The following is a 23,330-nucleotide window of genomic DNA, read 5'->3' on the forward strand; positions in this document are numbered from 1 at the left end:
AGGAGGTTCTCACACACCTTCCCAGAGCCCAGTAAGCAGAGGAGGAGAGCTTAAAAGCTCTTTCCACAGCAAGGAAAGCACAGCAGCAGCTTTTGAACGCTCTGCCTTGCATGTGTTTTAATTTGTGCAGCCAGTGGGCACATAAAACTGCCATCGAGCGAATTAAGTTGTGAGTCGACTGTACTTCCTCTTTTTCTAATTTTTGCACTAGCAAGTTTCTCGAAGGGCTATGAATTTATATACAAGGGCAGCTGAGAGCCTTACCGTCTCAAAGAGCTCCTCCATCAGCTCATTAACTTCTTTCTCTGCAAGATGCAAAACAAGAGGGATTCAGCCTGCAAATCAGCACCATACCCTACTATTTCTTAAACGCCTTAACACAATTAGCAAGCTGCAGGAAGCCACCACCTCATTATGAAGAAATTGGTTGGCTTTTCAAAAACGGATTGCCTCAAGCTTCTGGAGAAAAGGTGCACCAACAACGACCACCACATGGGTCTCCAGTATGATGGACTCAACATAGGAATGCTGCCTTATACTGAGTGAGACCATCTAGCTCTGTACTGACTCTACGGAGATGGACAGCGGCTCTCCAGGATTTCAGATGGGCTTCTCTTCCCAGCCCTATCTGGAGATTCTGGGGACTGAACCTGGGACCTTCTGCGTGCAAAGCAGATGCTCTACGGCCCCTTAACCAACGAATTCGAACACAGGCAGCGATGAGACAGCCAGACCAAAGTAGGCAGAGAACGTACTCGTGATCCTCACGGCACGGTCGTTCCTGAAGTCCTCTGTGTCTGGCTCGTCAAGATCCTCCAGGAAGTTGTACTCAGGGTCGTCGTCGTCGTCAGCCTCATCTGGAAGAGAAAATGCTTCTTAGCCAAGAGGAGGAGGAGGAGCCTTTGCTTCCAGGAAACAGAGCGACCATTACTGCATTGCACGGGGATGGAGGAGATGACCCTTGGGGTCCCTTCCAACCCTATGATTCTGTGAAATACCGTATTTTTGCATCTATAAGACGCCCCCATGTATAAAAGGTAAAGGTAAAGGGACCCCTGACCATTAGGTCCAGTCGGGGCCAACTCTGGGGTTGCGGCGCTCATCTCGCTTTATTGATCGAGGGAGCCGGTGTACAGCTTCCGGGTCATGTGGCCAGCATGACTAAGCCGCTTCTGGTGAACCAGAGCAGCGCACAGAAACGCCGTTTACCTTCCCGCCGGAGCGGCACCTATTTATCTACTTGCACTCTGACGTGCTTTCGAACTGCTAGGTTGGCAGGAGCAGGGACCGAGCGACGGGAGCTCACCCCGTCGCGGGGATTCGAACCGTCGACCTTCTGATCGGCAAGTCCTAGGCTTTGTGGTTTAACCCACAGCGCCACCCACATCCCTTGCCCCCATGTATAAGACACCCACTATTTCTGAGGACTCAGATTTAAGAAAATGGGGGGGGGGAGGAATGTATCTGTGTATAAGACACCCCCTAATCTTTGACATTATTTTTAAGGGGAAAAACCTAGTCTTATACATGGAAAAATATGGTATTTTCAAGATACTGCTCCTCCCACAAAAACACAGGTCAAATCCAGTGACACACACCCCCACACCCCCACACCCCAAGTAAATGAAACATGCCTTCATTTCCCACATCGTCGTTCATGAGGCCACCCAGCCACCTCTTCCACTCCTCGTCGTCTGCCGTGTTGGGGTCGTACATGTCCGGGGTGATGTCTGGGGCACGGAGCTCAGCTTCCAACTGGCCGAGGGGCACGTCCTTCAGGGGCCTCTTCGACCGGGTGCGCAAGGCGATCAAGCTGTCCTCCAGAGGCTGGAGAGGAAACGGAGGAAAGGAGGAAGGGCTCTGAGCGGTTCTGGCAGATTCTCCAGCATCATGGGGCAGAGAAGAGCCTTTACGGTGAAGAGGCCGGAATCTCAGGTGACAGGAGGGGGAAAGACTCGGGTTCAAATCCTACCCCCAGCCATGCAAGGCCACTAAAGGTCCGTCATGGTCTCAGCATAAACCTACCTTGCGGGGCTGTTATGAGAACTAAAGGAGCATCTTGAACTCCTTAGAGGGGAAACAGAAGATAAATTCAATAGAATAAATAGGAAGGCTGACTGGGTACGAAGAGGAACTACTAGGACGGCACATCATTGGTCCACATTCAACAATCAATATATTGCACAAACACACTGCACCTTCCTCCAAGGAATAAGGGAAGGCATATGTGGAGGTTCCGCCCTATTCCATTATAGATAGATAGATAGATAGATAGATTAAAGAAAAGACAGTATACAAACATAAACATCAAATATCAAGCTTTTTTTAACATAAAAATTAAAAGAAAATACCGTATTGGCCCGAATATAAGCCACGCTTTCCCCCCCCCCCACCCAAATTCCGACTGAAAAGTGAAAAGTGAGGCTTAAATTTGCAATCTTACAAAAAATGACTCTTACGATATTGCTGTAGGATTTTCATCTACATTTGCCATTTACGGGTGTGAGCACCTGCGGAATTTTAAGGGAGCGGCTTATATTCAGACACTGTCATTTTTTCTTTTCCTCCCTTGCATTTTAAAGGTGCGGCTTATTTGCGGGTGCAGCTTATATTTGGGCCAATATGGTAGATTTATTTAAAAAAATGAAAAAAGAAATTGGGGGAAACTTCTGATTCTCAGAATCGGAGGTTCTACCCTATTCCATCTTCACAATGCCCCTGCGAGGTAGGCTAAGCCAAGAGACATCGCCACCCAGTTGAGCTTCACAGCTGATCAGGGCATCTGAACTCTGGTGCTTTCCTAGCCTGAAACTTACCCTGCTGTTCCAATCCAGTCCACAAAGACCCCAAACGAATGAATATAAGAAACACAAATGGATGGGGTGGGGTGGACTTTGACTAGATCAACTCGCTCTCACTCTTACTCGCCCCGCAAGAACCAAAGCAAGCAAGGTGTTGAAGAAAGGAGGCAAACTCTTTGGAGAAACAAGAAAGCCCCTGAGATTACCTGGAAGGCGTCCATACACACTGGGCTGGAGGCCAGCTCCTCATCCACTGCGTGCAGCTTCTCCATGAAGGTGCTGTCCTTGCTCTGCTTGGGTTTGGGGGGCGGCGGGGGGCCCATCGGGACGACTTCAGCACTGATGTGCCGCTGAAGTGGGGCAGCGGAGGCTTTCTCCGCCTGGTTAGAGAGAGCAAAGGAAGAGGGCCATGTTTCACCCCATTCGATTTCATGCCATCCCTCCCCTCTGGTGGGGCATTAAGGACAGACAAAACAAAGCCCTAAGAGAAAACAGCCTGGCTGCAACACTGGGCTGATGGCACTTGTCATTGTCAAATGAGCCTCACCATCGCTCAGAGATGGGATATACAAGGGTACCGGGGGTCCCCCAGGTACCCTAGACCCAAGGCTTTTTTCAGCTGGAAAATGAGGGCGCCATTGTCATCATAAGGGAACAAGGGAGGAATTCATGAGGAGTTCCGGCACCCCTTTTTCTAGAAAAATAGCACTGCTAAAATGTAAATGAATACATTTCCGAGCACAATTCAAAGTGTTGGTGCTGACCTTTAAAGCCCTAAACGGCCTTGGTCCAGTATACCTGAAGGAGCATCTCCACCCCCACTGTTCTGCCCGGACACCGAGGTCCGGTGCTGAGGAGAAGCTTCCCTCGCTGTGAGAAGCCAAGTCACAGAGAACCAGGCAGAGGGCCTTCTCGGTAGTGGCACCCGCCCTGTGGAATGCCCTCCCACCAGATGTCAAAGAGGAAAAACAACTACCAGACTTTTAGAAGACATCTGAAGGCAGCCCTGTTTAGGGAAGCTTTTAATGTTTAATAGACGATTGTATTTTAATATTGGAAGCTGCCCAGAGTGGCTGGGGAAACCCAGCCAGATGGGCGAGGTATAAATAATAAATTATTATTATTATTATTATTATTATTATTATTATTATTATTATTATTATTCCTTGCACCTGGCTCAGTAGTAGATGGGCAGCCAGTGCAGATGCTTTGACAATGGTGCCACGTGTAGCTGGCGATCTGGCCACTGCATTTTGCACCTGCTGGAGCTTCTGAGCCAAGCCCAAGGGCATCCCATGAGCAGCACATTGCAGTAATCCAGCCTCAGAGTTTATCAGCACATGGACTACAGTTACAATATACAGTGGTGCCTCGCAAGGCGAAAAGAATCCGTTCCGTGAGGCTCTTTGTATAGCATTTTTTTCGTCTTGCGAAGCAAGCCCATTGACGGCTTAGCGGATTAGCGGATTAGCAGTTTAGCGGCTTTTAGCGGCTTATCAGCTTAGCGGATAAGCGGCTTAGCGGCTTAGAAAAAGGGGGGAAAGGGGGGGGTTTGGAAAAACTCGCAAGACATTTCATCTTGCTAAGCAAGCCCACAGGGAAATTCGTTTTGCGAAGCGCCTCCAAAACGGAAAACCCTTTCGTCTAGCGGGTTTTTCGTCTTGCGAGGCATTCGTCTTGCGGGGCACCACTGTATGACTGTTGTAAACCAATGAACAGCAAGACCTATATATTTTTATAACATAAATAAGGTAGCTAAAGTCCTGGCTTCCAACAAATGGGATGCTTGCAGATAATTGACTAGCCCCAAGGGCAGCCTAGGAGAGAGAGAGAGAGAGAGAGATAGCGCCCTTCTTACTTCTGCTGGCATTGCTGCCTCCTCGTCAGTCTCTATCATATCGGAGGACCGCCTTGAACGAGACCGTTTGGCTCCCCGTGGCGATGACGATGTGCTTTCCACATCACTCTCCATCAAGCTCTGTGCAAAAGTGGGGAGCATAAAGTAAACGAGAAAGCAGTGATCAAGTATCTTCTCTGTAGTTCACCTTTAGCACTGGGAAATCACACCAAAGACTGAACAGACGCCAAAGGTGACAGATGAGGTTTGCATTGTTCCCCTCCAAGGCGGCTTGAGTCATCAGACAAAGCTCCACTCCTCAGCCTCTGGACATATCGCTAACAAGGACTGGCAGCAGTGCTTTCTTGGGGGTGGCTCCCACTCTGCACATTTTAAAAAAAACAAAAAACCTAGGGCAGGAGTAGGGAATTATTTTCAATAGGGGAGAGAGATCCAGAAGCAGCCAATCCTCTGTGGGTCACTGACAACTGAGCAAATATTCACACACCGATCCTCTGATGTCATATGACCAGGCGAGGGTCTAGCCTTCTCTCTGACATACCAGCATTCTGATTACAGGAATGTTCTATTGCGTGGGGTCTGACTGGAGCATTCCATCATGCGAGTGTCCCCTTGCAATTTGGGTTTGTACAGTCATACCTAGGGCCCAAAGTTTCCTGGGAAGAGGGACTGATTGTTAAACCACTCTGGGAACTGTGGGTCTGTGAGGGGAATAGGGGGTCTCCTAACGACTCTCAGCACCCTTAACAAGCTGCAGCTCCCAAAATTCTTTGTGGGAAGCCATGGCCATTTAAAGTGTTATCATAGTGCTTTTGCTTTAGAATGGGCCACAAAAGTGTATGAGTGACATGAAGAGCTCTTTAAGCTGAGCAACACTGGCCCAGCCAACCAGCTGAAAGCCTAGCAGTGTAAACAGACTGTAATAGCCAACAGCACTGCAGCCCAATTTGCCAGTACACAGATACAGCAAGTCCACAACGAACGTGGAGGTTACGTTCTAGGGATCGCACCAAAAGCCAAAACTGAGTGTGGTCAAAATGCATTGGGTTCAATGGCGGGTGGGTCTGCCAGTTATTTTTCCTGGAAACCTGCCCCCTCTAAATTTTTATTTTGCCACACGCATAAAGCTGAATGCACACAAGTTAAATGTGCATACATTGTGGAATATACACATACACACGTATATAAATATACCTATATATGGTTGTGTTTTTATAGTGTATTGGAAGCCGCCCAGAGTGGCTGTGGGAACCCAGTCAGATGGCAGGGGGATATTATTATTATTATTATTATTATTATTATTATTATTATTCATACCTCCTCCGCTGTCTCATCCTCCTCTTCCTCCTCCGGCTGGTACTCTTCATCAGAGGAATCATCTTCCTCGAGGGGAATGTCCACAAACTGAGGGGGCTGCAAAAAGGAGACTAAAGTTATACAAATAGGAGAGGGAAGGAAACAAGACCCACAAAGGGAAGTTTTAGGGAACAAATTAGGGGTGCTGGCAGATTTTCAAAAATGAAAAGCTAGGGAGGATGAGCACAGAGCAGGCTCATGGTTACTGATAAGGAAGGATGAAAACGGGCCCTTATACCTTTGGGTGTGTTCACACAATAGTCTTACAACAATGCATCAATAGCGCTGTGACTCTGTTTCTCCCTCACAGTTAGCTATGCTCAAAACCATGCTGCCATCAGAGCAGTGGCGTAGCGTGGGTTGTCAGCACCAGGGGCAAGGCAAGTAATTTGCACCCCCTAACCCGTGGATTTGCGCCCCCTAACCCGTGGATTTGCCCTAACCCCAGATGTTGCGCCCGGTGCGGCCGGCCCCCCCTGCACCCCCCACGCTACGCCACTGCATCAGAGCACGCATGGCCTCAAACCTGGAAACCAGGAAGCTCCAGCAAAATCCTAAGAACTTTTTTAAAACAAACAAACAAAGGGAGATTCTAGTCCTCATGACTTGTAGGAGAGAGGAGTTAAGAAATAAAAGAACAGTCCTAGAGGCCATTCTACCTGTTCATCAAGGGCTGTGTCCCGCTAAGCCCTACTTAAGAGTAAATCCATTGCACTCAACAGTATGATTAAATCCACTGATTTCAATGTGTGCACTCTAAGCAGGACTTAGCTGGCTAGAGCCCCAAGTCCCAATTCTCCCCTCCCCTCCCCGCTTCCAACAGTGAGTAACAAATCTGCAGGTAAGGTCTGTAAAAAAAAAAACACGAAACTGAAGCATGAAAACAAAATGCCACCAGGTTATTTAATTAGCAGCGCCCACAGAGTACCTTGATTTCATTCGCCTTTTTGATTGGAGAAATATTCCACGTTGGAATAACCTGAAGAAACAAAATCATTTAATAGCGTCTCTGTCATAAGAAACCAATGGAAGAAAGTGTATGAGTTTATATACTCATTGCCCCACTTCTCATTTCATCCATCTAATTTGCACTCCTCTCTGGAGGCTCCACTTTTATCAAATGCATTAGAATAAAGGTTTGAGGAACGAGGGGAAAGAGTATTAAGATACACAGCTACAATATCCTCCCTATAATCAATAGCCTCTCTTAGGGCCAGTTGAGATTAAGGGGGTCAACAACTAGAAACCCCCCCACAACTTACTTAAGTTGCAGAAATGGGACTTCATGGCAAGGTAATATGGGGGTGGGGAAGGGAAGCATCCCAACGGCATGGGAAGTTGCTGGCAAAGGGACAAGAATCCCTCAGTTCTCTTCCAACTATCATGAGCCTTGTATGGAAGTCAGGGATGGGATAATCTGCAAGTTTCTCACCCTCTCTCTTAACACTCGAACTCCGACAAAGCTGAATGTTGGAAGATTTAGGAGAGATAAAATAAAGGGCTTCTTTACACTGCATATACCGTATTTTTTGCCCTATAGGACGCACGTTTTCCCCTCCAAAAATGAAGGGGAAATGTGTGTGCGTCCTATAGGGTGAATGCAGGCATTCGCTGAAGCCTGGAGAGCAAGAGGTGTCGGTGCGCACCGACCCCTCTCGCTCTCCAGGCTTCAGGAAGCTATCCACAAGCCTTGGGAGCCCGCGGGAGTGCCCGCTGGGCTCCCAAGGCTTGCGGGCAGCAGCCTGCAGCCCGAAGTACGGGGCGCGCTGCGGAGCACGCCCCGTGCTTTGGGCAGATGTCCGCAAGCCTTGTGCGCCCAGCGGGAGGTCCCGCGGGCTTGCAAGGCCTGCAGGCGGCAGCCTGTTCTGGGGGCTGGGGTCAAGGGAAGCTCGGGCTTCCCCCACCCCAGACCCGCGGCTGGTGGGGGGGAAATAATTTTTTTTTAATTTCCCCCCCAAAAAACTAGGTGCGTCCTATGGGCCGGTGCGCCTTTTAGGACGAAAAATACGGTAGTTAAATTACGAGACTCACTCCCAGAGGAGGCAGGGATGGCCGCCAACGGGGAAGGCTTTAAAAGAGAACTTGGCAAAGTTATGGAGGATAAGGGCATCTATTAATGGCTACGAGCCACAATGTACAAGCTCTGCTTCCACGGTCAGAGGCAGCAGTGCTTCCGAATACCAACTCACCACTCCTTTCTCCACCACCTCCTTCAGCTTGGAGCGAGTCATCTTTGGCTCCTAAAGGGAGGAAGAGAGAGAAAGAACATTTCCATTGTTCCATTAGAAATTGTACAAAATTTGACTTTTTCCTTCTAGTGCACACTTCCTTTCTTGGCCAGGGGAGAAGCAGATCTCCAGCTTCCCTACTGAGGGAGGAACTTACGAACATGGGGATGTCCTCCGTCTCACTGATGGCTGCTTTCATCATGGCGACGACATGCTCATTCGTTATCACTTCCTGGAGTGGGAAAGACAAAAAAAGTTTTCCGGTTTGCTCCACCCACGGCATAGTCTTATCGACGGAATAACCTGGGCTGAGTCAAACATGGCAATAAAGCAATGGCTCCCCAGTGCAGCGGGCACAGAAGTAATGTCCACAAAGCCCCTCCAAGCAGCTCATGGTCCAGCACTAATGCTGGAGGCGACTGTGGCGATCACACAGGGTCCCCGGACGTTTGACAGTCTATTGATCCCTGTGCCACCACTGTGATTGCTTCCCCGCTGCCACCAACCCGTTTCTCTCGGGTACACAAGGAGTCCAGACTGTTGTTAACATTAAACCAAATAAACAAGTTTATTTTATAAGCATTAACAAGTTTATGGTTTCAGATAATTTTTCCTTGTCATTTTCTTAATCTTAGTTTCTTTACTGGCCTATACCTTCCTAATAACTTCTAACTGATTATCCCAACTGTCTATCTGACTCCTCTTAACAGATTCTCTCACTCTCTCACATCAAACTACCCCAACCCACAGACTTAACCTCCCTCTCCCTTCTCTAACACCCGACTGACCACACTAACTACTCCCCTTGGGTTCCCACTTGCCAATCACTTCACACTCATTTAACCCTTTCCTTATGACCCAGCATGATGTCACCTAGGAGGGCAAACGCCACAGCGACCATAGGCGATTTCCGAGGGAGAAAGGGAAACCACCTCGTGCGAGGCCCTGCCTCATTCTCAAGGCTGTGATCAGCAAGATCAGCGGTGCCATCACCAGGTGTTTATTTGCATCCCTATCCACACAGCCGCCGCCACCTTCACACTCACGTGGAGGATGTTTCGCACGTTGACAGCTGTCAGGTTGTGCTGCTTTGCCCCGTCTTCCAAAGTCCGGTCGAGAGTGTCATCCAGCTTGAGGTCACAAGCCAAGGGCCCTTCCTCCTCCTCCTGGCATTTCCCTTCCCGCTTCCGTTTAGTCGCTTTCCTCCGTTTTCTCTTCCCTCCTTCTCGCTCTTCTGGACAGGAAAAACAGGGGAAAGAGCAGGCAGGGTATCAAACCACAGCAGTCATTAAGCAGCTGTCTCTGAATCCAGGCTCAGCCAGGAAGTTCAACAGGCGATCTTAAAAGTGTTTTGCAGATTGAAATTGTTTCGCTGGTGATTTGTTAATTGTTCTACGCAACTTACGCTGTATTTGTGATGTTCTATTACGTTCCATTATGTTATTGTTATTTATTTTTTGCAAGCCACTTTGGGATTCACGTGAAATAGAGCAGGATAAAAATATAATAAATCAAATGAAGTCTACCCTGTCTTGCAAGGAGGTTGCAAGGATGAACTGGAGGAGGTCAGAACCTCAGCTCCTTTGGAATTAACAGATATACCGGTAAGTTAGTGATGCCCATTAATTTCAATGGGTCTGAGTGACTAGCATTGGATGCAAGCTCTCGTGTCTATCAGATCACCCCTGTCCATGTGTTTACTGGGACACACACAAAAATTATAGAAGGCTATACTGTAGTGAGGCAATACCTCTCATTGCAGAAACCATGCTGATTCTTCCTCAACATGGCTTGTTCTTCCATGTGCTTAAAAATACTAGCTTTAATAATGGTTCCTGCAAATTTACCCAGGACAAAAATTAGAGGAGGGAATGTACAGTAGTTTGATAATCCAAGAGGAGCAAAGCTCCATTGCTAACTATTCCACACAAGTGGGGGGAGGGGTTGTTGCACGCTCCCTGTTGGGGCAGTTTGTTGGCCACTGTGACAACAGGATGCTGGACTAGGTGGGCTTTTGGTGTGATCAAGCAGCCCAGTTCTGAGTCACTTCTGCAAATGATCACTATGAAAGAATGACTTCATAGCAGCACTTGCCTAGAAATGTTTAAATCATCTGTTCAACAACAGATGCCTGAAGCTGCATGCCAGGGCCAGAGAACCTCTGGCCCTCCATTTGATGCTCAGCTATGACTCCCATCATCCCTGGGGTTGATGGGGCCAGCAGTATTTTGTGGGGGGGGGGGGGTGGAAGAGGGTCACCCATCCCTGCTATTCATCAGGGGTTACAGATCCCCCAGCCTTCAGTATCTGCTTGCTGTGCCTCAAACAGGGCAAAACTTCAAAAAAGATGCCTTTGTTCTGTTATCCACTTTATAGGCATGCAATACTCACCTACTGGGATGAACAGCCCCGTCTCCTCAGCTTCCTCCTTGACTTCCTGGAGCAATTCGGCTCCCTGTGCGGCCTTTGGGGCTTTCAGGGGAGGATACCCCACATCCCATTCAGGCTCTGGCTTCAGAGAAATGGTAGCAGCTGGAAACAAGAGATCTACGATGCAATGAAAACCTACTGCTTGTGCATATGTGCATTCACATAAAATACTCTAATCACAAAGCATCTTCAAACCATATAAGGTCTGATCACATACTATATCAAGTATCCTGTTTTAAATGAATACCATCTGTTTATATCGCACCAGGAACATCCATTGTCGTCTCATCAACTGTGTTTTTATTCTGTTACAAAACAAAGTCACCAATTTCACCGGAAACCTCTGAATGACTGGGGCTCTTCCTTTCCACTTCTACTTTTATAACATTTAATTTTGCTCAGATTCTTTTCTTAGCCACTGATCATCCATAACAGGGAAACCCCTGCTTCTCTAAGATTTTGCAGTCCTTATCCAAGCTATCAACAACAGTTGAAACCGCATTGTATTTCTAACAGGGCAAGCTTAATTCAGCCTCAACGAACCTTTGGGGGCATTAACTAATCACAGGCTTCTTCAAACTCAGCCCTCCAGATGTTTTGAGACTACAATTCCCATTATCCCTGACCATTGATCCTGCTAGCTAGGGATCATGGGAGTTGTAGGCCAAAAACATCTGGAGGGCCAAGTTTGAGGAAGCCTGAACTAATGCCTAACTGAGCCACTGATGGTGTAGCAATTAAAGAGTTTCAAATCAGGGCCTGGGAGACAAGGATTCAAATCCCCACTTGGCCATGAAGCTCACTGGGTGACCTCAGCCTAACCTAAAGGTAAAGGAACCCCTGACCATTAGGTCCAGTGGTGGCCGACTCTGGGGTTGCAGCGCTCATCTCTCTTTATTGGCCGAGGGTGCCGGTGTACAGCTTCCGGGTCATGTGGCCAGCATGACTAAGCCGCTTCTGGCGAACCAGAGCAGCACACGGAAATGCCGTTTACCTTCCCGCCAGAGTGGTACCTATTTATCTACTTGCACTTTAACGTGCTTTTGAACTGCTAGGTTGGCAGCAGCAGGAACTGAACAACGGGAGCTCACACCGTGGCGGGGATTCGAACCGCCGACCTTCTGATTAGCAAGTCCTAGGCTCTGTGGTTTAACCCACAGCGCCACCCACGTCCCAGCAGCCTAACCTACCTCGCAGCATTATTCCCATCACGTTTTGCTCCCCTTCAGCACAGACCACTAGCTTACCTTCTGACTTGGGCTTCTGCTCCTTATCCACAAGCAGCTCAGGTGATGCGTCCTGGAGCTCTCTGGCTCGCTCTGGGCAGAGATCCAGCTCTGCCTTAGCCAGGACATTCCCACCCCTCAAAGAGGCCTCAGACAATTCCGGCCAGCCTTTCTGCATGGAGTCTCTAGATGGAAGCACAATGCTCTTCGCTGCTTCACCGCCAGCATCTCCCAAAAAAGACAGAGGCATGGGCAAAGCAGGGGGAGATGAACAGGCAGGCGTGTTGGCAGGCAAGATGTAGGGACCTCTCCCTTCAGTCAAAGCAGCATTGTCCTGCCCCTGCGGCACCAGGCCACAGAGCTGGTTGATCGCACCTGAGGCAGTGGTCTCCATTGAAACAGGCTGCATATCCTCCTCCTTCTCCACCTCCTCAGAATCTGCCATGATGGCTCTTCTCTTCTTGCACGGCAGCATCTTCGGCGAGAGAGACATCCGAGCTACAGCTCTCCTGTGGTCACTCTGCAAAGACAGAGATGTGAACTCATTGGTTAGATTACTGAAATACACTGTATGCAAGGCTGCCCTTGAAGACTGCTTCGGAAATCTCTCTGGTTCCAAACATTCCCCATCTGGAAAGCCAAGTAATCCCCAAAATTGATGAAGCCACTAATAACGCAATTTTAAACCAGCTAGACCACAAGGTACATAGGTTGTCAACTAAAAGCACTTTAAAACAAATGGGTCTTCAAGGCTCATTTTAAATCCAGAACTGACAACTTACTTCCAGATCAGGGTGGGCTGCTTCCTGAGCAACAGTCCCCCTGGCTTCCCGTGACTTTGGCCAGATAGGCTAGCTGTTAACCATAGCAACATCAGAGGCACCCACCAACTCTGAGAATCTTGTTCTCACAGTGGCCAACCAGATAGAACGATGGAGCTCTCTCCCAGAGGAGGCAGTGATAGCGACCAAGCTGGATGGCTTTAAAAAAGGAGTAGATAAATCCAAGGCTATCAGCAGCTAGTAGCCACAGCAGCCTTGTTCTACCTCCACTGTCAGAGGCAGGATGCCTTTGAATACCAGTTTAGGGGAATTGCAGGTGGGCAGACTACTATTGTGCTTATGTCCAGCCTGCAGGTTTCCCACAGTCATCTAGTCAGCCTCTTTGAGAACAGGATGCTGAACGAGATAGGCAAGTGGCCTGATGCAACAGGCTCTTCTTATGTATTCAGAGTTTTTCACATGTTATCTCAGCAGGCTGTATCCAATGTTAGCCCAACTCCAAATGGACCTACTGAAATTAATGGACCTAAGTTAGACATGCCTATCAATTTCATTCAGGCAATTCTGAGGACTAAGGTTGCATACAACCCAATACAGTCATACCTCGGGTTACAGACACTTTCAGGTTGCGCATTTTTAAGTTGTGCACCACACCGAACCCGGGAGTACCAGAACGGGTTACTTCCGGGTTTTGGCGTTCATGCATGCGCAGAAACACTAAATTGCACTTTGCGCAGAAGCGCCAAATCGCGGCACTGTAGATTGCGAATGTGCCTCCTGCACAGATCATGTTCGCAACCCGAGCGTCCACTGTAACTTGTACAACAATCTACAGTAGCTCAATAATTTACCCTAGATGGGTAGGGAGTGTTTGAGCCTGAAATGGTTGCCAACCTAAACCTCTGCCACCTACCAGCGAGTTCATGGCAGAGTCAGCATGGGAAGTAACCCCCCCCCCCCCCCGAGACCTAGCAGCTTCCAGGGGAAGAAAGCCACTCCCCGCCCCCTTCTGGCCACAGGAGTAGAGCTGCTGGAGTCAGGTTTTTACCCCTCCTGCCCCTGCAGCCAGAGAGGTCTGGCTTAATAGACTATACTAATGTGTAAATATAACTTTTATATACACTGGGAAACAAAAAAATGTGTATGACTTATTGCAGTCAGTGTTAGAAACTGAGATACGAAAGCTAGGAGCTAAATGGCACCTTAAACCCAGGTTATGGGCGCAATGACGAACTGTGTAGGTGTGCTTTTTTATAACAAGAATACAAAGCTGAAAATGAACTGCAGCTAAAATATTATGTTCATTTTTCACATGGTCTTGTCCTTCCCCTGCCCACTCCCCTAACATTCTTAAGAGGGTCTCTTCTCCAGTCTTCAGAGAGTAGCTACAAGTGGGGAGGCGGAAAAAGGTCCTCCTTTCCTTCCACTCTGCAGTTTTAATCTGGAACCTTAGGCACAGCTCCAAAATTCCTTGGACTAATGAGATTCCCTGTCGCAAAATGCGCCAGAACCCCACGGGTGTTTCCAACACTGACTGCAGTGGCCCGCAACCGAACCCGCCATAACTCCAAGGTGTGCCTCTATATCATTCTGTATCTCCTACTGAAACACATCCTACGAAAGTGCATTTTAAAAATCCACCATATGCTCTCCAGCTGAGCTAACTCTGCATCAAGCAGATATTTCAAAGACTCTATTAGGAAGCTGCCTTATGCCTTGGTCCAGGAGCCCAGCAGCACTGTCTACCCTGACTGGCAGCAGAAGCTCTCCCGTGAGTTTCCTGCAAGATGCCACTGGGGATGGAACTAGGGACCTTCTGTGCACAGACACCCTTCCCTTCCCCACCCTTCCCTTTCCGGACGCATGCCTTAGAGACCCAGACACATTCCTTGGAGACCCAAAGCGCCTGAAAACTTTGTTTCTGAGGCACCCGAGCGAGACTGCTGCTTGCTTCATGCTTGTTCCCAGCCAGGGCCGGATTTAGGTTTGATGAGGCCCGAAACTACTGAAGATAATGGGGCCCTTCATATGTCCAGCTGTCCTTTGTCAACAACAAATTGTCGCTGTTTTTTGTGTTGGATATATGCTATATAGTAATTTATGGACCTAATAGGTATCTAAAGCCATTTGCTACTGTTGCTGTATGTAGGTTTTATTTTATGTATTTTATGTTATATTTTGGAAATGTACATCCTTGTTTTTTCCCTTCAATTTTTTGGGGGCCCCCCAATAGAGTGGAGCCCTAAGTTACAGCTTATTTAGCTTATACGGGAGTCCCAGCCCCCTTCCCCCGCCGGCCCCCACCGCCCTTCCCTCCTGCAGGAGAAGCGGCCGCGCCTCAGCCTCCCTGTGTGGGGACGGGCAGAGCTCCGCAGGGGAGGCGGAGAGGCGCCCCAGGGAAGCCCAGCCGGGGCTCCGGAGGGGAAGGTGGGCGGGGAGGGGCAGCGGCTTCTGCCTCCGCCGCCCACTGGGCCTCTCCTGCCCCCTCAGCACCGCCCCCCCCCACCTGCCCCTTCCCTCCCCGCCCCTCCAGCCCAGCGCGCAGACTGACCGCGCTCTCCCTCCGCCGCGTCCTCCGCCCCGCAGGGCAGCCGCCGCTTTGCCATTTTCCAATCCAGATCCCCGCTTCCTCAAAACGGAAGCGGAAGTGGCGCAACCGGAAAGGACCATCCCAGCGCATGCCCAGACTCAGCGGAGTCCTGCGCCGCCATGTTTCTTCCTGGCCTTCCCCCCCCCCCCCCCTGGAGCAAACTGGTTTATGGTTCAGAAGTAGAGCCGCGGTTGTTTGAAATGGCGAAAGGGGGTGCGAGGGGAGGAGCGGCGCTGATATGTGGGAGTAGGGGGAGAAATGTGAATGAAATACACAGACGGGAGGATGGGGAGGCTAACGCCGCCATCTTTGTTGAGGCCACGGCGCCCGAGGAACCGCCATGTTTGCGCGTCTCGAGCGCGAAGTTGCCGGCACGTGACTTTCAGGGGGCGGGAGAACGCATAATTAGCGAAAAGGAGAACTTGGCGGTCCGCTGGCCCCGTGATGTCACACTCGACTGATTTAATGTTGCGTGACGTCACAATGGTGTCATTGTTTTTACTGTTAATATTTTTAACCATTATTTATTTTCCAGAATCCAGTAAACAGAAGGTGACATTTAGCCTTGGGGAAATCTGTTGGTTTTCTGTTTAAGACATTTCTGTACTGCTCTTCAGTAAAGATAAAAATAAAAAAATCCAGGCTTGTTTTCAGCAACAAAAATAATTCATAGCTGAAGGTAGAGTAAGACACCATTAAAAAAAAACAACAGAACAGAAATTTAAAAAGAGAATTTTTAAAAGGTTTTATGATTTTATTTAAGATACCATTTTAAAAGAAGCTCAACCCAGTTCACTGTAATGACACACATTAAAACTATAATTAAAGAGCAAGCAACTGTTGCAACATTACCTCATTCCCCAGGCCAAGTGCACCTATCTGTTCTCACCTGTCCTGGTTCATACCCTCCTTGAGTGTTTTTGCCTGGTTGGAATGTGTCCTCAAACTCTCATCATGTCTCTTCCTTCCCTGTATAGAAGAGAGGGGTGTGGGTAGAAACTAGCGTACTGTACAAAAGGGAAAATTTACATTAACAGCTCCAGCCACTTTTGTCTCTCTAACCACCCACCACTGGCATGTGGCAGAAGGAAGCTTGTATATTTTACCTTTGTATAGTAGGTTAGCTTGTGCAATCATTCATGTTTCTCTATCCTCCATAGAGACACGCATGAGGCATTTTTAGAGATCAGACTAGGGTTGTCATATTTCAAAATCCAGACACAAAATTTGTTGAGCTTTTTTATGGGCCAAAGTTGCTAAAAAGAAATGAAGCTATTTTTTGAGCTATTTCGAAGGTCTATCGCCCAAAACGACACTGCCGACATGGGTTGCCATGCATCCGGATTTTCCCAGACATTTTGCAATTTCCACCTGGACACTGCTGCTGACCGCAGTATTCCAGCTGTGTCCAGACATATGGCAACCCTAAAGGGCACATTCCAGCCAGGCAAAAACATTTGGGCATGCAGAGCAGGGCTGCAACTAGAAAATGTGTATTTTGCATGCTCTCCCCTCACAAGCCATCAGAAATTCAGAGGAGCTTCCAAACTGCAGCTGAACACTATGATCTGCAATGACAATAGGGCCCAATAAACAAGCCTAAGGCAAAAGGATGACTCAGGATACAATTTAATTATTATGCATCCCCCAAAAGAACATAGACAACTGTAGCATATTGAATTTTGGAGCAGGTGGGGAGAACACGAGAATTTTGCCGTGTTTCAAGCGCCTCTGTAATGCACGGCAAACTGCACTTAATACAGTATTACAATTATGATTAAGGTAAAGGTACCCCTGCCCATCAGGGCCAGTCGTGACTGACTCTAGGGTTGCACGCTCATCTCGCTCAAGAGGCTGGGAGCCGGCGCCGTCCGAAGACACTTCCGGGTCACGTGGCCAGCGTGACTAAGCTGCATCTGGCGAGCCAGCACCAGCGCCACACACGGAAACGCCGTTTACCTTCCCGCTAGAAAGCGGTCCATATTTATCTACTTGCACTTAGGGGTGCTTTTGAAGTGCTAGGTAGGCTGGGACCGAACGACGGGAGCTCACCCCGCCGCGGGGATTCGAACCGCCGACCTTTCGATTGGCAGGTCCTAGGCTCTGTGGTTTAACCCACAGCGCCACCTGTGTCCCCACAATTATGATTAATTGCATCTATATCCCACACTTATACTGAGTCAGACCATTTTAGACTATATAGCTCAGTACTTTGTAAAATGATAATCGCCTCTCAAGAGTCTCCGATGGCAATCTTTCCCAACACTGCCTGCAGATGCCAGGGATTCTATAGTTCCCAGGATTCTTTGAAGGAACTATTGTGCTTTAGGTGGATGATGTATATATACAGCCACAGCCTGAACTAGATCCAGTACAATGAAGGGATGACATTGTTTGTAAAAGCTAATCTAATTTCCATATGCAGGTTAAATAGTTGCTTAAAACCAACACTGCTGTCAGTGAAATAATTTTTCATAAAATTACTTCTGCAGCGGTTATGTTTAGGGGCAGTTGACAGAAGCAATGTGGTCGGGGCATAAAACACAATATTTTATACATTATTACAGTAATTATTATAGGAAAGGAAGCTAACTTGTTTTGGCCTGATGGCTTCATTTGCTGTTGGCCAGTCCTCTAAGGGTCATATTCCAGTGGTGGGTGCATCCAAAGTGGAATTGGAGAACCACACACAACATTCTTTATTATTATATAATTTGTATATAGTATCAATGTGAAATAATGTCTTTCTAGATGATCAAGGAAAACTTGTTCCGAGGCTCAGTGAGGGCAGCTGGCCAGGCAGAGTGGCAGCAGTGCAGCTTCTAGGAACATAGGAAGCTGCCTTTATATTGTTGTTGTTTAGTTGTTAAGTCGTGTCTGACTCTTCGTGACCCCCTGGACCAGAGCATGCCAGGCATTCCTGTCTTCCACTGCCTCCTGCAGTTTGGCCAAACTCATGCTGGTAGCTTCGAGAACACTGTCCATCCATCTCGTCCTCTGTTGTCCCCTTCTCCTTGTGCCCTCAATCTTTCCCAACATCAGAGTCTTTTCCAGGGAGTCTTCTATTCTCATGAGGTGGCTAAAGTACTGGAGCCTCAGCTTCACGATCTGTCCTTCCAGTGAGCACTCAGGGCTGATTTCCTTCAGAATGGAGAGGTTTGATCTTCTTGCAGTCCATGGGACTCTCAAGAGTCTCCTCCAACACCATAATTCAAAAGCATCAATTCTTCGGCAATCAGCCTTCTTTATGGTCCAGCTCTCACTTCCATACATCACTACTCGGAAAACCATAGCTTTAACTATACGGACCTTTGTTGGCAAGGTGATGTTTCTGCCTTCATATTACTTAAGACAATTGTTTCATCTAGCTCTAGTCTACAGGGTTTTAGACAGGAGTGTTTACCAGCCAAAAGTGGAGTTGCTGAGGATTGAACGTGGAGCCTTCTGCATTTAAAGCAGGTGCTCTACCCACTGAGGTACAGTCCTTCTCCATGCCCATAGCCACGTAAATATATCCAGCTACTGAACACTGTTGGTGGATGAGGAGGAAATCAAGGGCCGGGCAGATGGCAAGTCCCTCCCCCCCCCCCCCAGCTTAAAATCTAAAATACAGACACAGAAGAGCTGGTGAGGGAGAGAAGACTGAGCAAATGCTATTATACATATAGTTTGGTTATAGTGTATCTGGAAATTAAAATTAAGGCTGAAGTCCTATGCACTTATACTTCTGAGTAAACATACCTGCTAGTTTCAATTCTGTGCACACAAAGGCTGTGTTTCTAACCCCATTTACCAGGGAATAAGCTTCATTGAACTCAGTGGGAGTTATGTCTGAGTAGACACAGTTTGGGGTAAAATTTGTTTGTTTAGGTTACATACCACCCTTCATCATTAGATTTCAAGGTGGTTCAGATTCTACACAGTGGGATTTACTGCTGAATAAGCATGCATAGGATTGTGCAGCAAGCGAGGCTGCCAATCCTATGCGCACTTACCTGAGAGCAAAACCCATTCAACTCAATGGGGTTTACTCTGAATAAATATGCCTAGGATTGCCTTATAAGTAGATCAGCAAAGGGCCTTGTGGAACAGGTGGATTTGAGGAGCAATGAGAAGGAATACAACTCGGGCAGTAAATAGGAATTTAAAATCAGTTTAATATATTCTGTTAACAACTACTAAAAGGAATCCCAGGACGAGGACCCGCCTGTACAACGTCATCAATCCACAGCATGAATGCACAATACAGAAACGTATGAATAAATCCTGGAAATACATAATAATCGTTAATATTTTAGACCAACGTTTTGCAAAGGGCTCTCCACATTTATGCTGTGAATAACCATCGGTTGCATCTCCCCCGCTACACACAGCTCAGAAACCTCGGGCGGAGGTCGGGAGGCGAAGCGGGGCTGCCGGCGGGATACAAACAAGCCCCGCAAGCGACCCGCCCTCTCCGCTAGACAGCAGCCGAGCCGCTCTGCCGAGTCACCGCCGGGCGGCGGGGGGCGTGGCTTCCTCTGGCTCGCTCGCTTCGGAGGGGGAGGAGGCGTGGCCTCGCCCGGGAATCGTTCGAAGTGGGCGGAGCTAGCGCTGCATCAGGACCAGTCGCCAGCTTCTGCATCCCTCGGAGTCGGGAGCATCCTCAGGGCCGCGGCAGAAGCGCCGCCGCTGCATCCGCTGAAGGGGCCTCCCTGCGCGCACCGGGCAGTCGCCGCCGCTCCATTCGCGCGCCGCCATGGCAGAGATCGCCAGCGTCCGCCCCAGCTTCGGTGAGTGGGGCCCGTGGGAGGCTGCTGCGCAATTCCCTCTCCCGCCCCCGCCCCGTTTCTCTTTGCCTTGGCCGTCCCCTCCTCCACCCGCTGCCCAGCGCAAAACACCGGGCCTTCCTGGGCATCCTGATCTCACCGCCACCGCCACCATAATTTTGCCTTGGCAAGCATCCCACCCCTCCACCCCGGCCTCCCCTTCTATCCTTGCTTGTGGCAACTGGCACATCTACAAACACCAGCGCGCTCAGCAGCCAGAGAGGGCCTTGTTTGCGCCGTCGAAGAGGCACCACCATCGCCACCGTCACACGACCACCTGGCCTCTATCTCCGGGGTGGTGGGGGTTTTTTTGGGGGGTGACAGGTTCTCCACATCCTTACTGGCACGCACACCAGTCGTGCAAATAACGCGCGGCATTAGCAGGGCGCAAGCTCACGAACCGACCGCCAACGCTGATCCACAGGGGGAAATCTCTCTCTCCTCCTCCCCCACTATCCCGCTGCAACATTAGGATATTCGGACTGTGTGTGGCTGAGAAAGAATGCGTTCAAAGAAGCCCACACGCAGTTTGGGAAAGATCCCCCCCCCCCACTGTGGGGACGGAAACCCTCTTGGACTGCGCGATCCGATCCATGGAAGTCCCGCTGAGTTCATTGCTCCTAAGCGAGGAGGGCTATAGGATTGCAGCCTGGAAGGCCAAATTGCCAGCTTGCTCCCCACGCCTCTTTGGTTCCCTTGTTCCCATTAATTTCATTTAAATAATAATAATCCTCCAGTCTACACTTCTCCGTCTGGGTTTTGACAGCATTGGCCAACACGCGCACGCGGCCGCGCGCCCGGCCAGCAATGCCCAGCATCACTCAGTATTCCACTTCCCTTCCAAACACACACACACAATATCCCCATCAGCATTTGGGCAGTGTGTGGAAATCTTCACATCAGCCACCCTGTAAGGAGGTGGGAGCACATGACAGCTCCCAAATCCGGGGCCAGGTCTCCTCCGGGCTTTCCAGTCCCCAATGCCATCACCATTCGTCTTCGCGTGCTCTTCCCCGTCTCTCCCTTCCCGTCTCTCCCATCTCCCCGCCCCCACTCTCTCCTTGCACGGGCGTGCCTGGCCTTGGGAGCGGACTGGGTCAGTGCCAGGGGCAGATGCTTGAAGAGATGCTTAGAGGGACACGTGTGGGGTGGGTGGGTGGGGAGGCGGCAAGGCGTTGCCCTCTGGCCTGCTCTCCTCCTGTGGGGGGCTGGAGGTGGGTGGAAGGGAAGGAGGGAGCAGGTGCACATTGTGGTGGCTAGGAGGAGGGCAGGATGACGTGATGTCTATTCCGGGCCAGGCAGCGCCCCAGCCCCCAGATAGCTTGGAGGGGAGGGTGGGCAAGAAAACAGCCTTTGTTCAATCCACCCCCTTTTTGCAGAGGTTGTGGAGCAAGCAAAATATGGAGTTTCCTCACCCCCACCCCCCAAATTCACTCAAGTCGTTGCTTGCAAACCACACAGACCCTAGCCTGATGGCCTGTAACCTGGCCCAGCCACCCCATATAATTGCACCCCATCCATTGAGGGTTTGCTCAGAGACACCAAATCACTTCCTAACCCTAGCAGCTGCCCCCACCTCCATTGTTGAGACTCCCTGGGGTGTTCCCTCTGGGAGAAGTTTGAGGCCTCTCATCTATGCCAGGGATCATGATGTCTTCTCATTCACCCAACAGTGGCTTTTTCAACTGCCTCTCGGCATCTGTCTGCTCCAATCCATGCAATAACGAGCCACAGGGACTATCAGCGTGGCCTCTAGGCAGCTCCTCTTTGCCAGGTTGCAGCAAAGTTTCTGGCAGGAGCATGAATATAAAAGCAAGAAGGGGGTGGGAAATAAAGCTATTCACCCCCCCCCAAATATACTGAAATGTAAATAGAATAGGATCCTCAGGCGTATTTGCGGACCTTTGATTTGTATTAAAAATCTGCCTGTGTGCCATTCAGTGAAAAGTCTCAGCTTATTTCATGTTCTAATTCTAGTGTGCACACATGTAATGCTGAACACATCTGCTGTCACACAATGGCATTTCTGAGAGAGAGGATCAAGGTTGCCTGCGTTTGTTAGGCCAGTGTGGAATGTTTTATGTTAATTAAAGCCCTCTGGTTTATTTATGTTTCTATCACCAAAAGTGCAGCCTTTTATTGTCCTCTGGGGTGGAAGGCTGTGTTGTGCTACAGCCCCAAAGCTAACTAAGAATGCAGAAGTGATAGCATCCTCTCTGCCCGGTTAAGTCACATGAACAACGACGACAACAACAAAAATCACAGGGTCTAAAATTCTGGATTTAGTTCTTCCAGAATAAATATAAGCACCTGGCTCTGGTTACTTGCAGTTACTAATGTAGAACGTGGTCTCCACCTCTTGTACAAGTGTGCATTGTGATAGCAGAGAGGCAACCCCAGTTGTTAATGACGGAATGGCTGAAGTGGATTGAAAGAGAAGCAAGCTGGATTAGACAGATGTTAGTATGTGTCCCCAATTAGAGTGTGCATACGTCACTGAGGATATTGTTTGAGGAGTTTAAAAACGCATATGGGGGGTTATTATTGTTATTATGGGAGTTGTGAAATGCGGATGGCTTTGGAGGTTGGCAGTTTAGTATCCAGACTCCTTTTTTTTGCAGATGTTTACAGTGCAGGTATATTCAATATTTCTGTTTTACACCCCATCATTTTAATTCATTGCTGCAGGAGTGTCAGGTGCCCTGCAATATTGTCTCACAGGAACATAGGAAGCTAACTTGTACAGAGTCACACCATTTGTCCATCGATCTCAGTACTGTCAACACTGACTGGCAGCAGCTCTCCAGGGTTTCAGGCATGGGGACAATTCTCAGGCCAACCTGGAGATGCTGAGGATTATACCTAGGACCTTCTGCTTCCATGCAGGTGCTCTACCCCTGACCTATGGTCCTTTCCCTGTTCATACAGCTTGCAAACACATACACAATCAGGCACATGCACATACATGCACACACCTCCTAAGGAAATATAGGCTTCACTCATATTTCTTATTAGCTGGGAGTAAGTCCCACTGAACTCAGCAGGAAATTCTTCTGAGTAGGCATGTGCAAGATTGCACATAGCCACTGAATCACAGAAAACCAGTATTGCTTCTGACAGCCTTCTCCACCCTGGGGCCCTTCAGATATTGTTGGACTTCAGTTCCCATTAGCTCCAGCCAGCATGGCCCAGTGGTCAGGGATGATGGAAGCTGGAGTCCAGCAACATCTGGAGGGTCCCAGGGGAAGACT

The 23,330-nt window shown here is 49.0% G+C and overlaps 2 protein-coding genes across 6 annotated transcripts in view; one reads left to right on the top strand and one right to left on the bottom strand.

The window, feature by feature from the left end:
* Positions 1-15,378, bottom strand: part of GON4L (gon-4 like) — a 42,448-nt gene extending 27,070 nt beyond the window's left edge. For 2 of the 3 annotated variants that reach the window (XM_079957880.1, XM_079957881.1), the window contains exons 1-13: positions 15,233-15,378; positions 11,921-12,419; positions 10,635-10,775; positions 9,290-9,477; positions 8,401-8,475; positions 8,205-8,255; positions 6,944-6,994; positions 5,977-6,072; positions 4,660-4,779; positions 3,008-3,181; positions 1,635-1,827; positions 756-857; positions 265-305 (exon numbers count right to left, since the gene is read on the bottom strand). In XM_079957880.1, coding sequence (XP_079814006.1) covers positions 265-305; positions 756-857; positions 1,635-1,827; positions 3,008-3,181; positions 4,660-4,779; positions 5,977-6,072; positions 6,944-6,994; positions 8,205-8,255; positions 8,401-8,475; positions 9,290-9,477; positions 10,635-10,775; positions 11,921-12,419; positions 15,233-15,361 — 1,860 coding nt within the window. In that variant the 5' untranslated portion in view covers positions 15,362-15,378. The remainder of the gene's footprint in view (positions 1-264; positions 306-755; positions 858-1,634; positions 1,828-3,007; positions 3,182-4,659; positions 4,780-5,976; positions 6,073-6,943; positions 6,995-8,204; positions 8,256-8,400; positions 8,476-9,289; positions 9,478-10,634; positions 10,776-11,920; positions 12,420-15,232) is intronic. The other variant, XM_079957882.1, reaches the window with a different exon arrangement.
* A 4,464-nt stretch (positions 15,379-19,842) lies between these two features.
* Positions 19,843-23,330, top strand: part of SYT11 (synaptotagmin 11) — a 28,769-nt gene continuing 25,281 nt past the window's right edge. For 2 of the 3 annotated variants that reach the window (XM_079958237.1, XM_079958236.1), the window contains exon 1: positions 19,844-20,043. In XM_079958237.1, the coding sequence (XP_079814363.1) occupies positions 20,010-20,043 (34 nt within the window). In that variant the 5' untranslated portion in view covers positions 19,844-20,009. Of the gene's footprint in view, positions 20,044-23,330 lie in introns of all 3 variants that reach the window. The other variant, XM_079958238.1, reaches the window with a different exon arrangement.

Source organism: Podarcis cretensis, assembly GCF_951804945.1.
Source record: "Podarcis cretensis genome assembly, chromosome: 16".
NCBI classification, from domain to species: domain Eukaryota; kingdom Metazoa; phylum Chordata; class Lepidosauria; order Squamata; family Lacertidae; genus Podarcis; species Podarcis cretensis.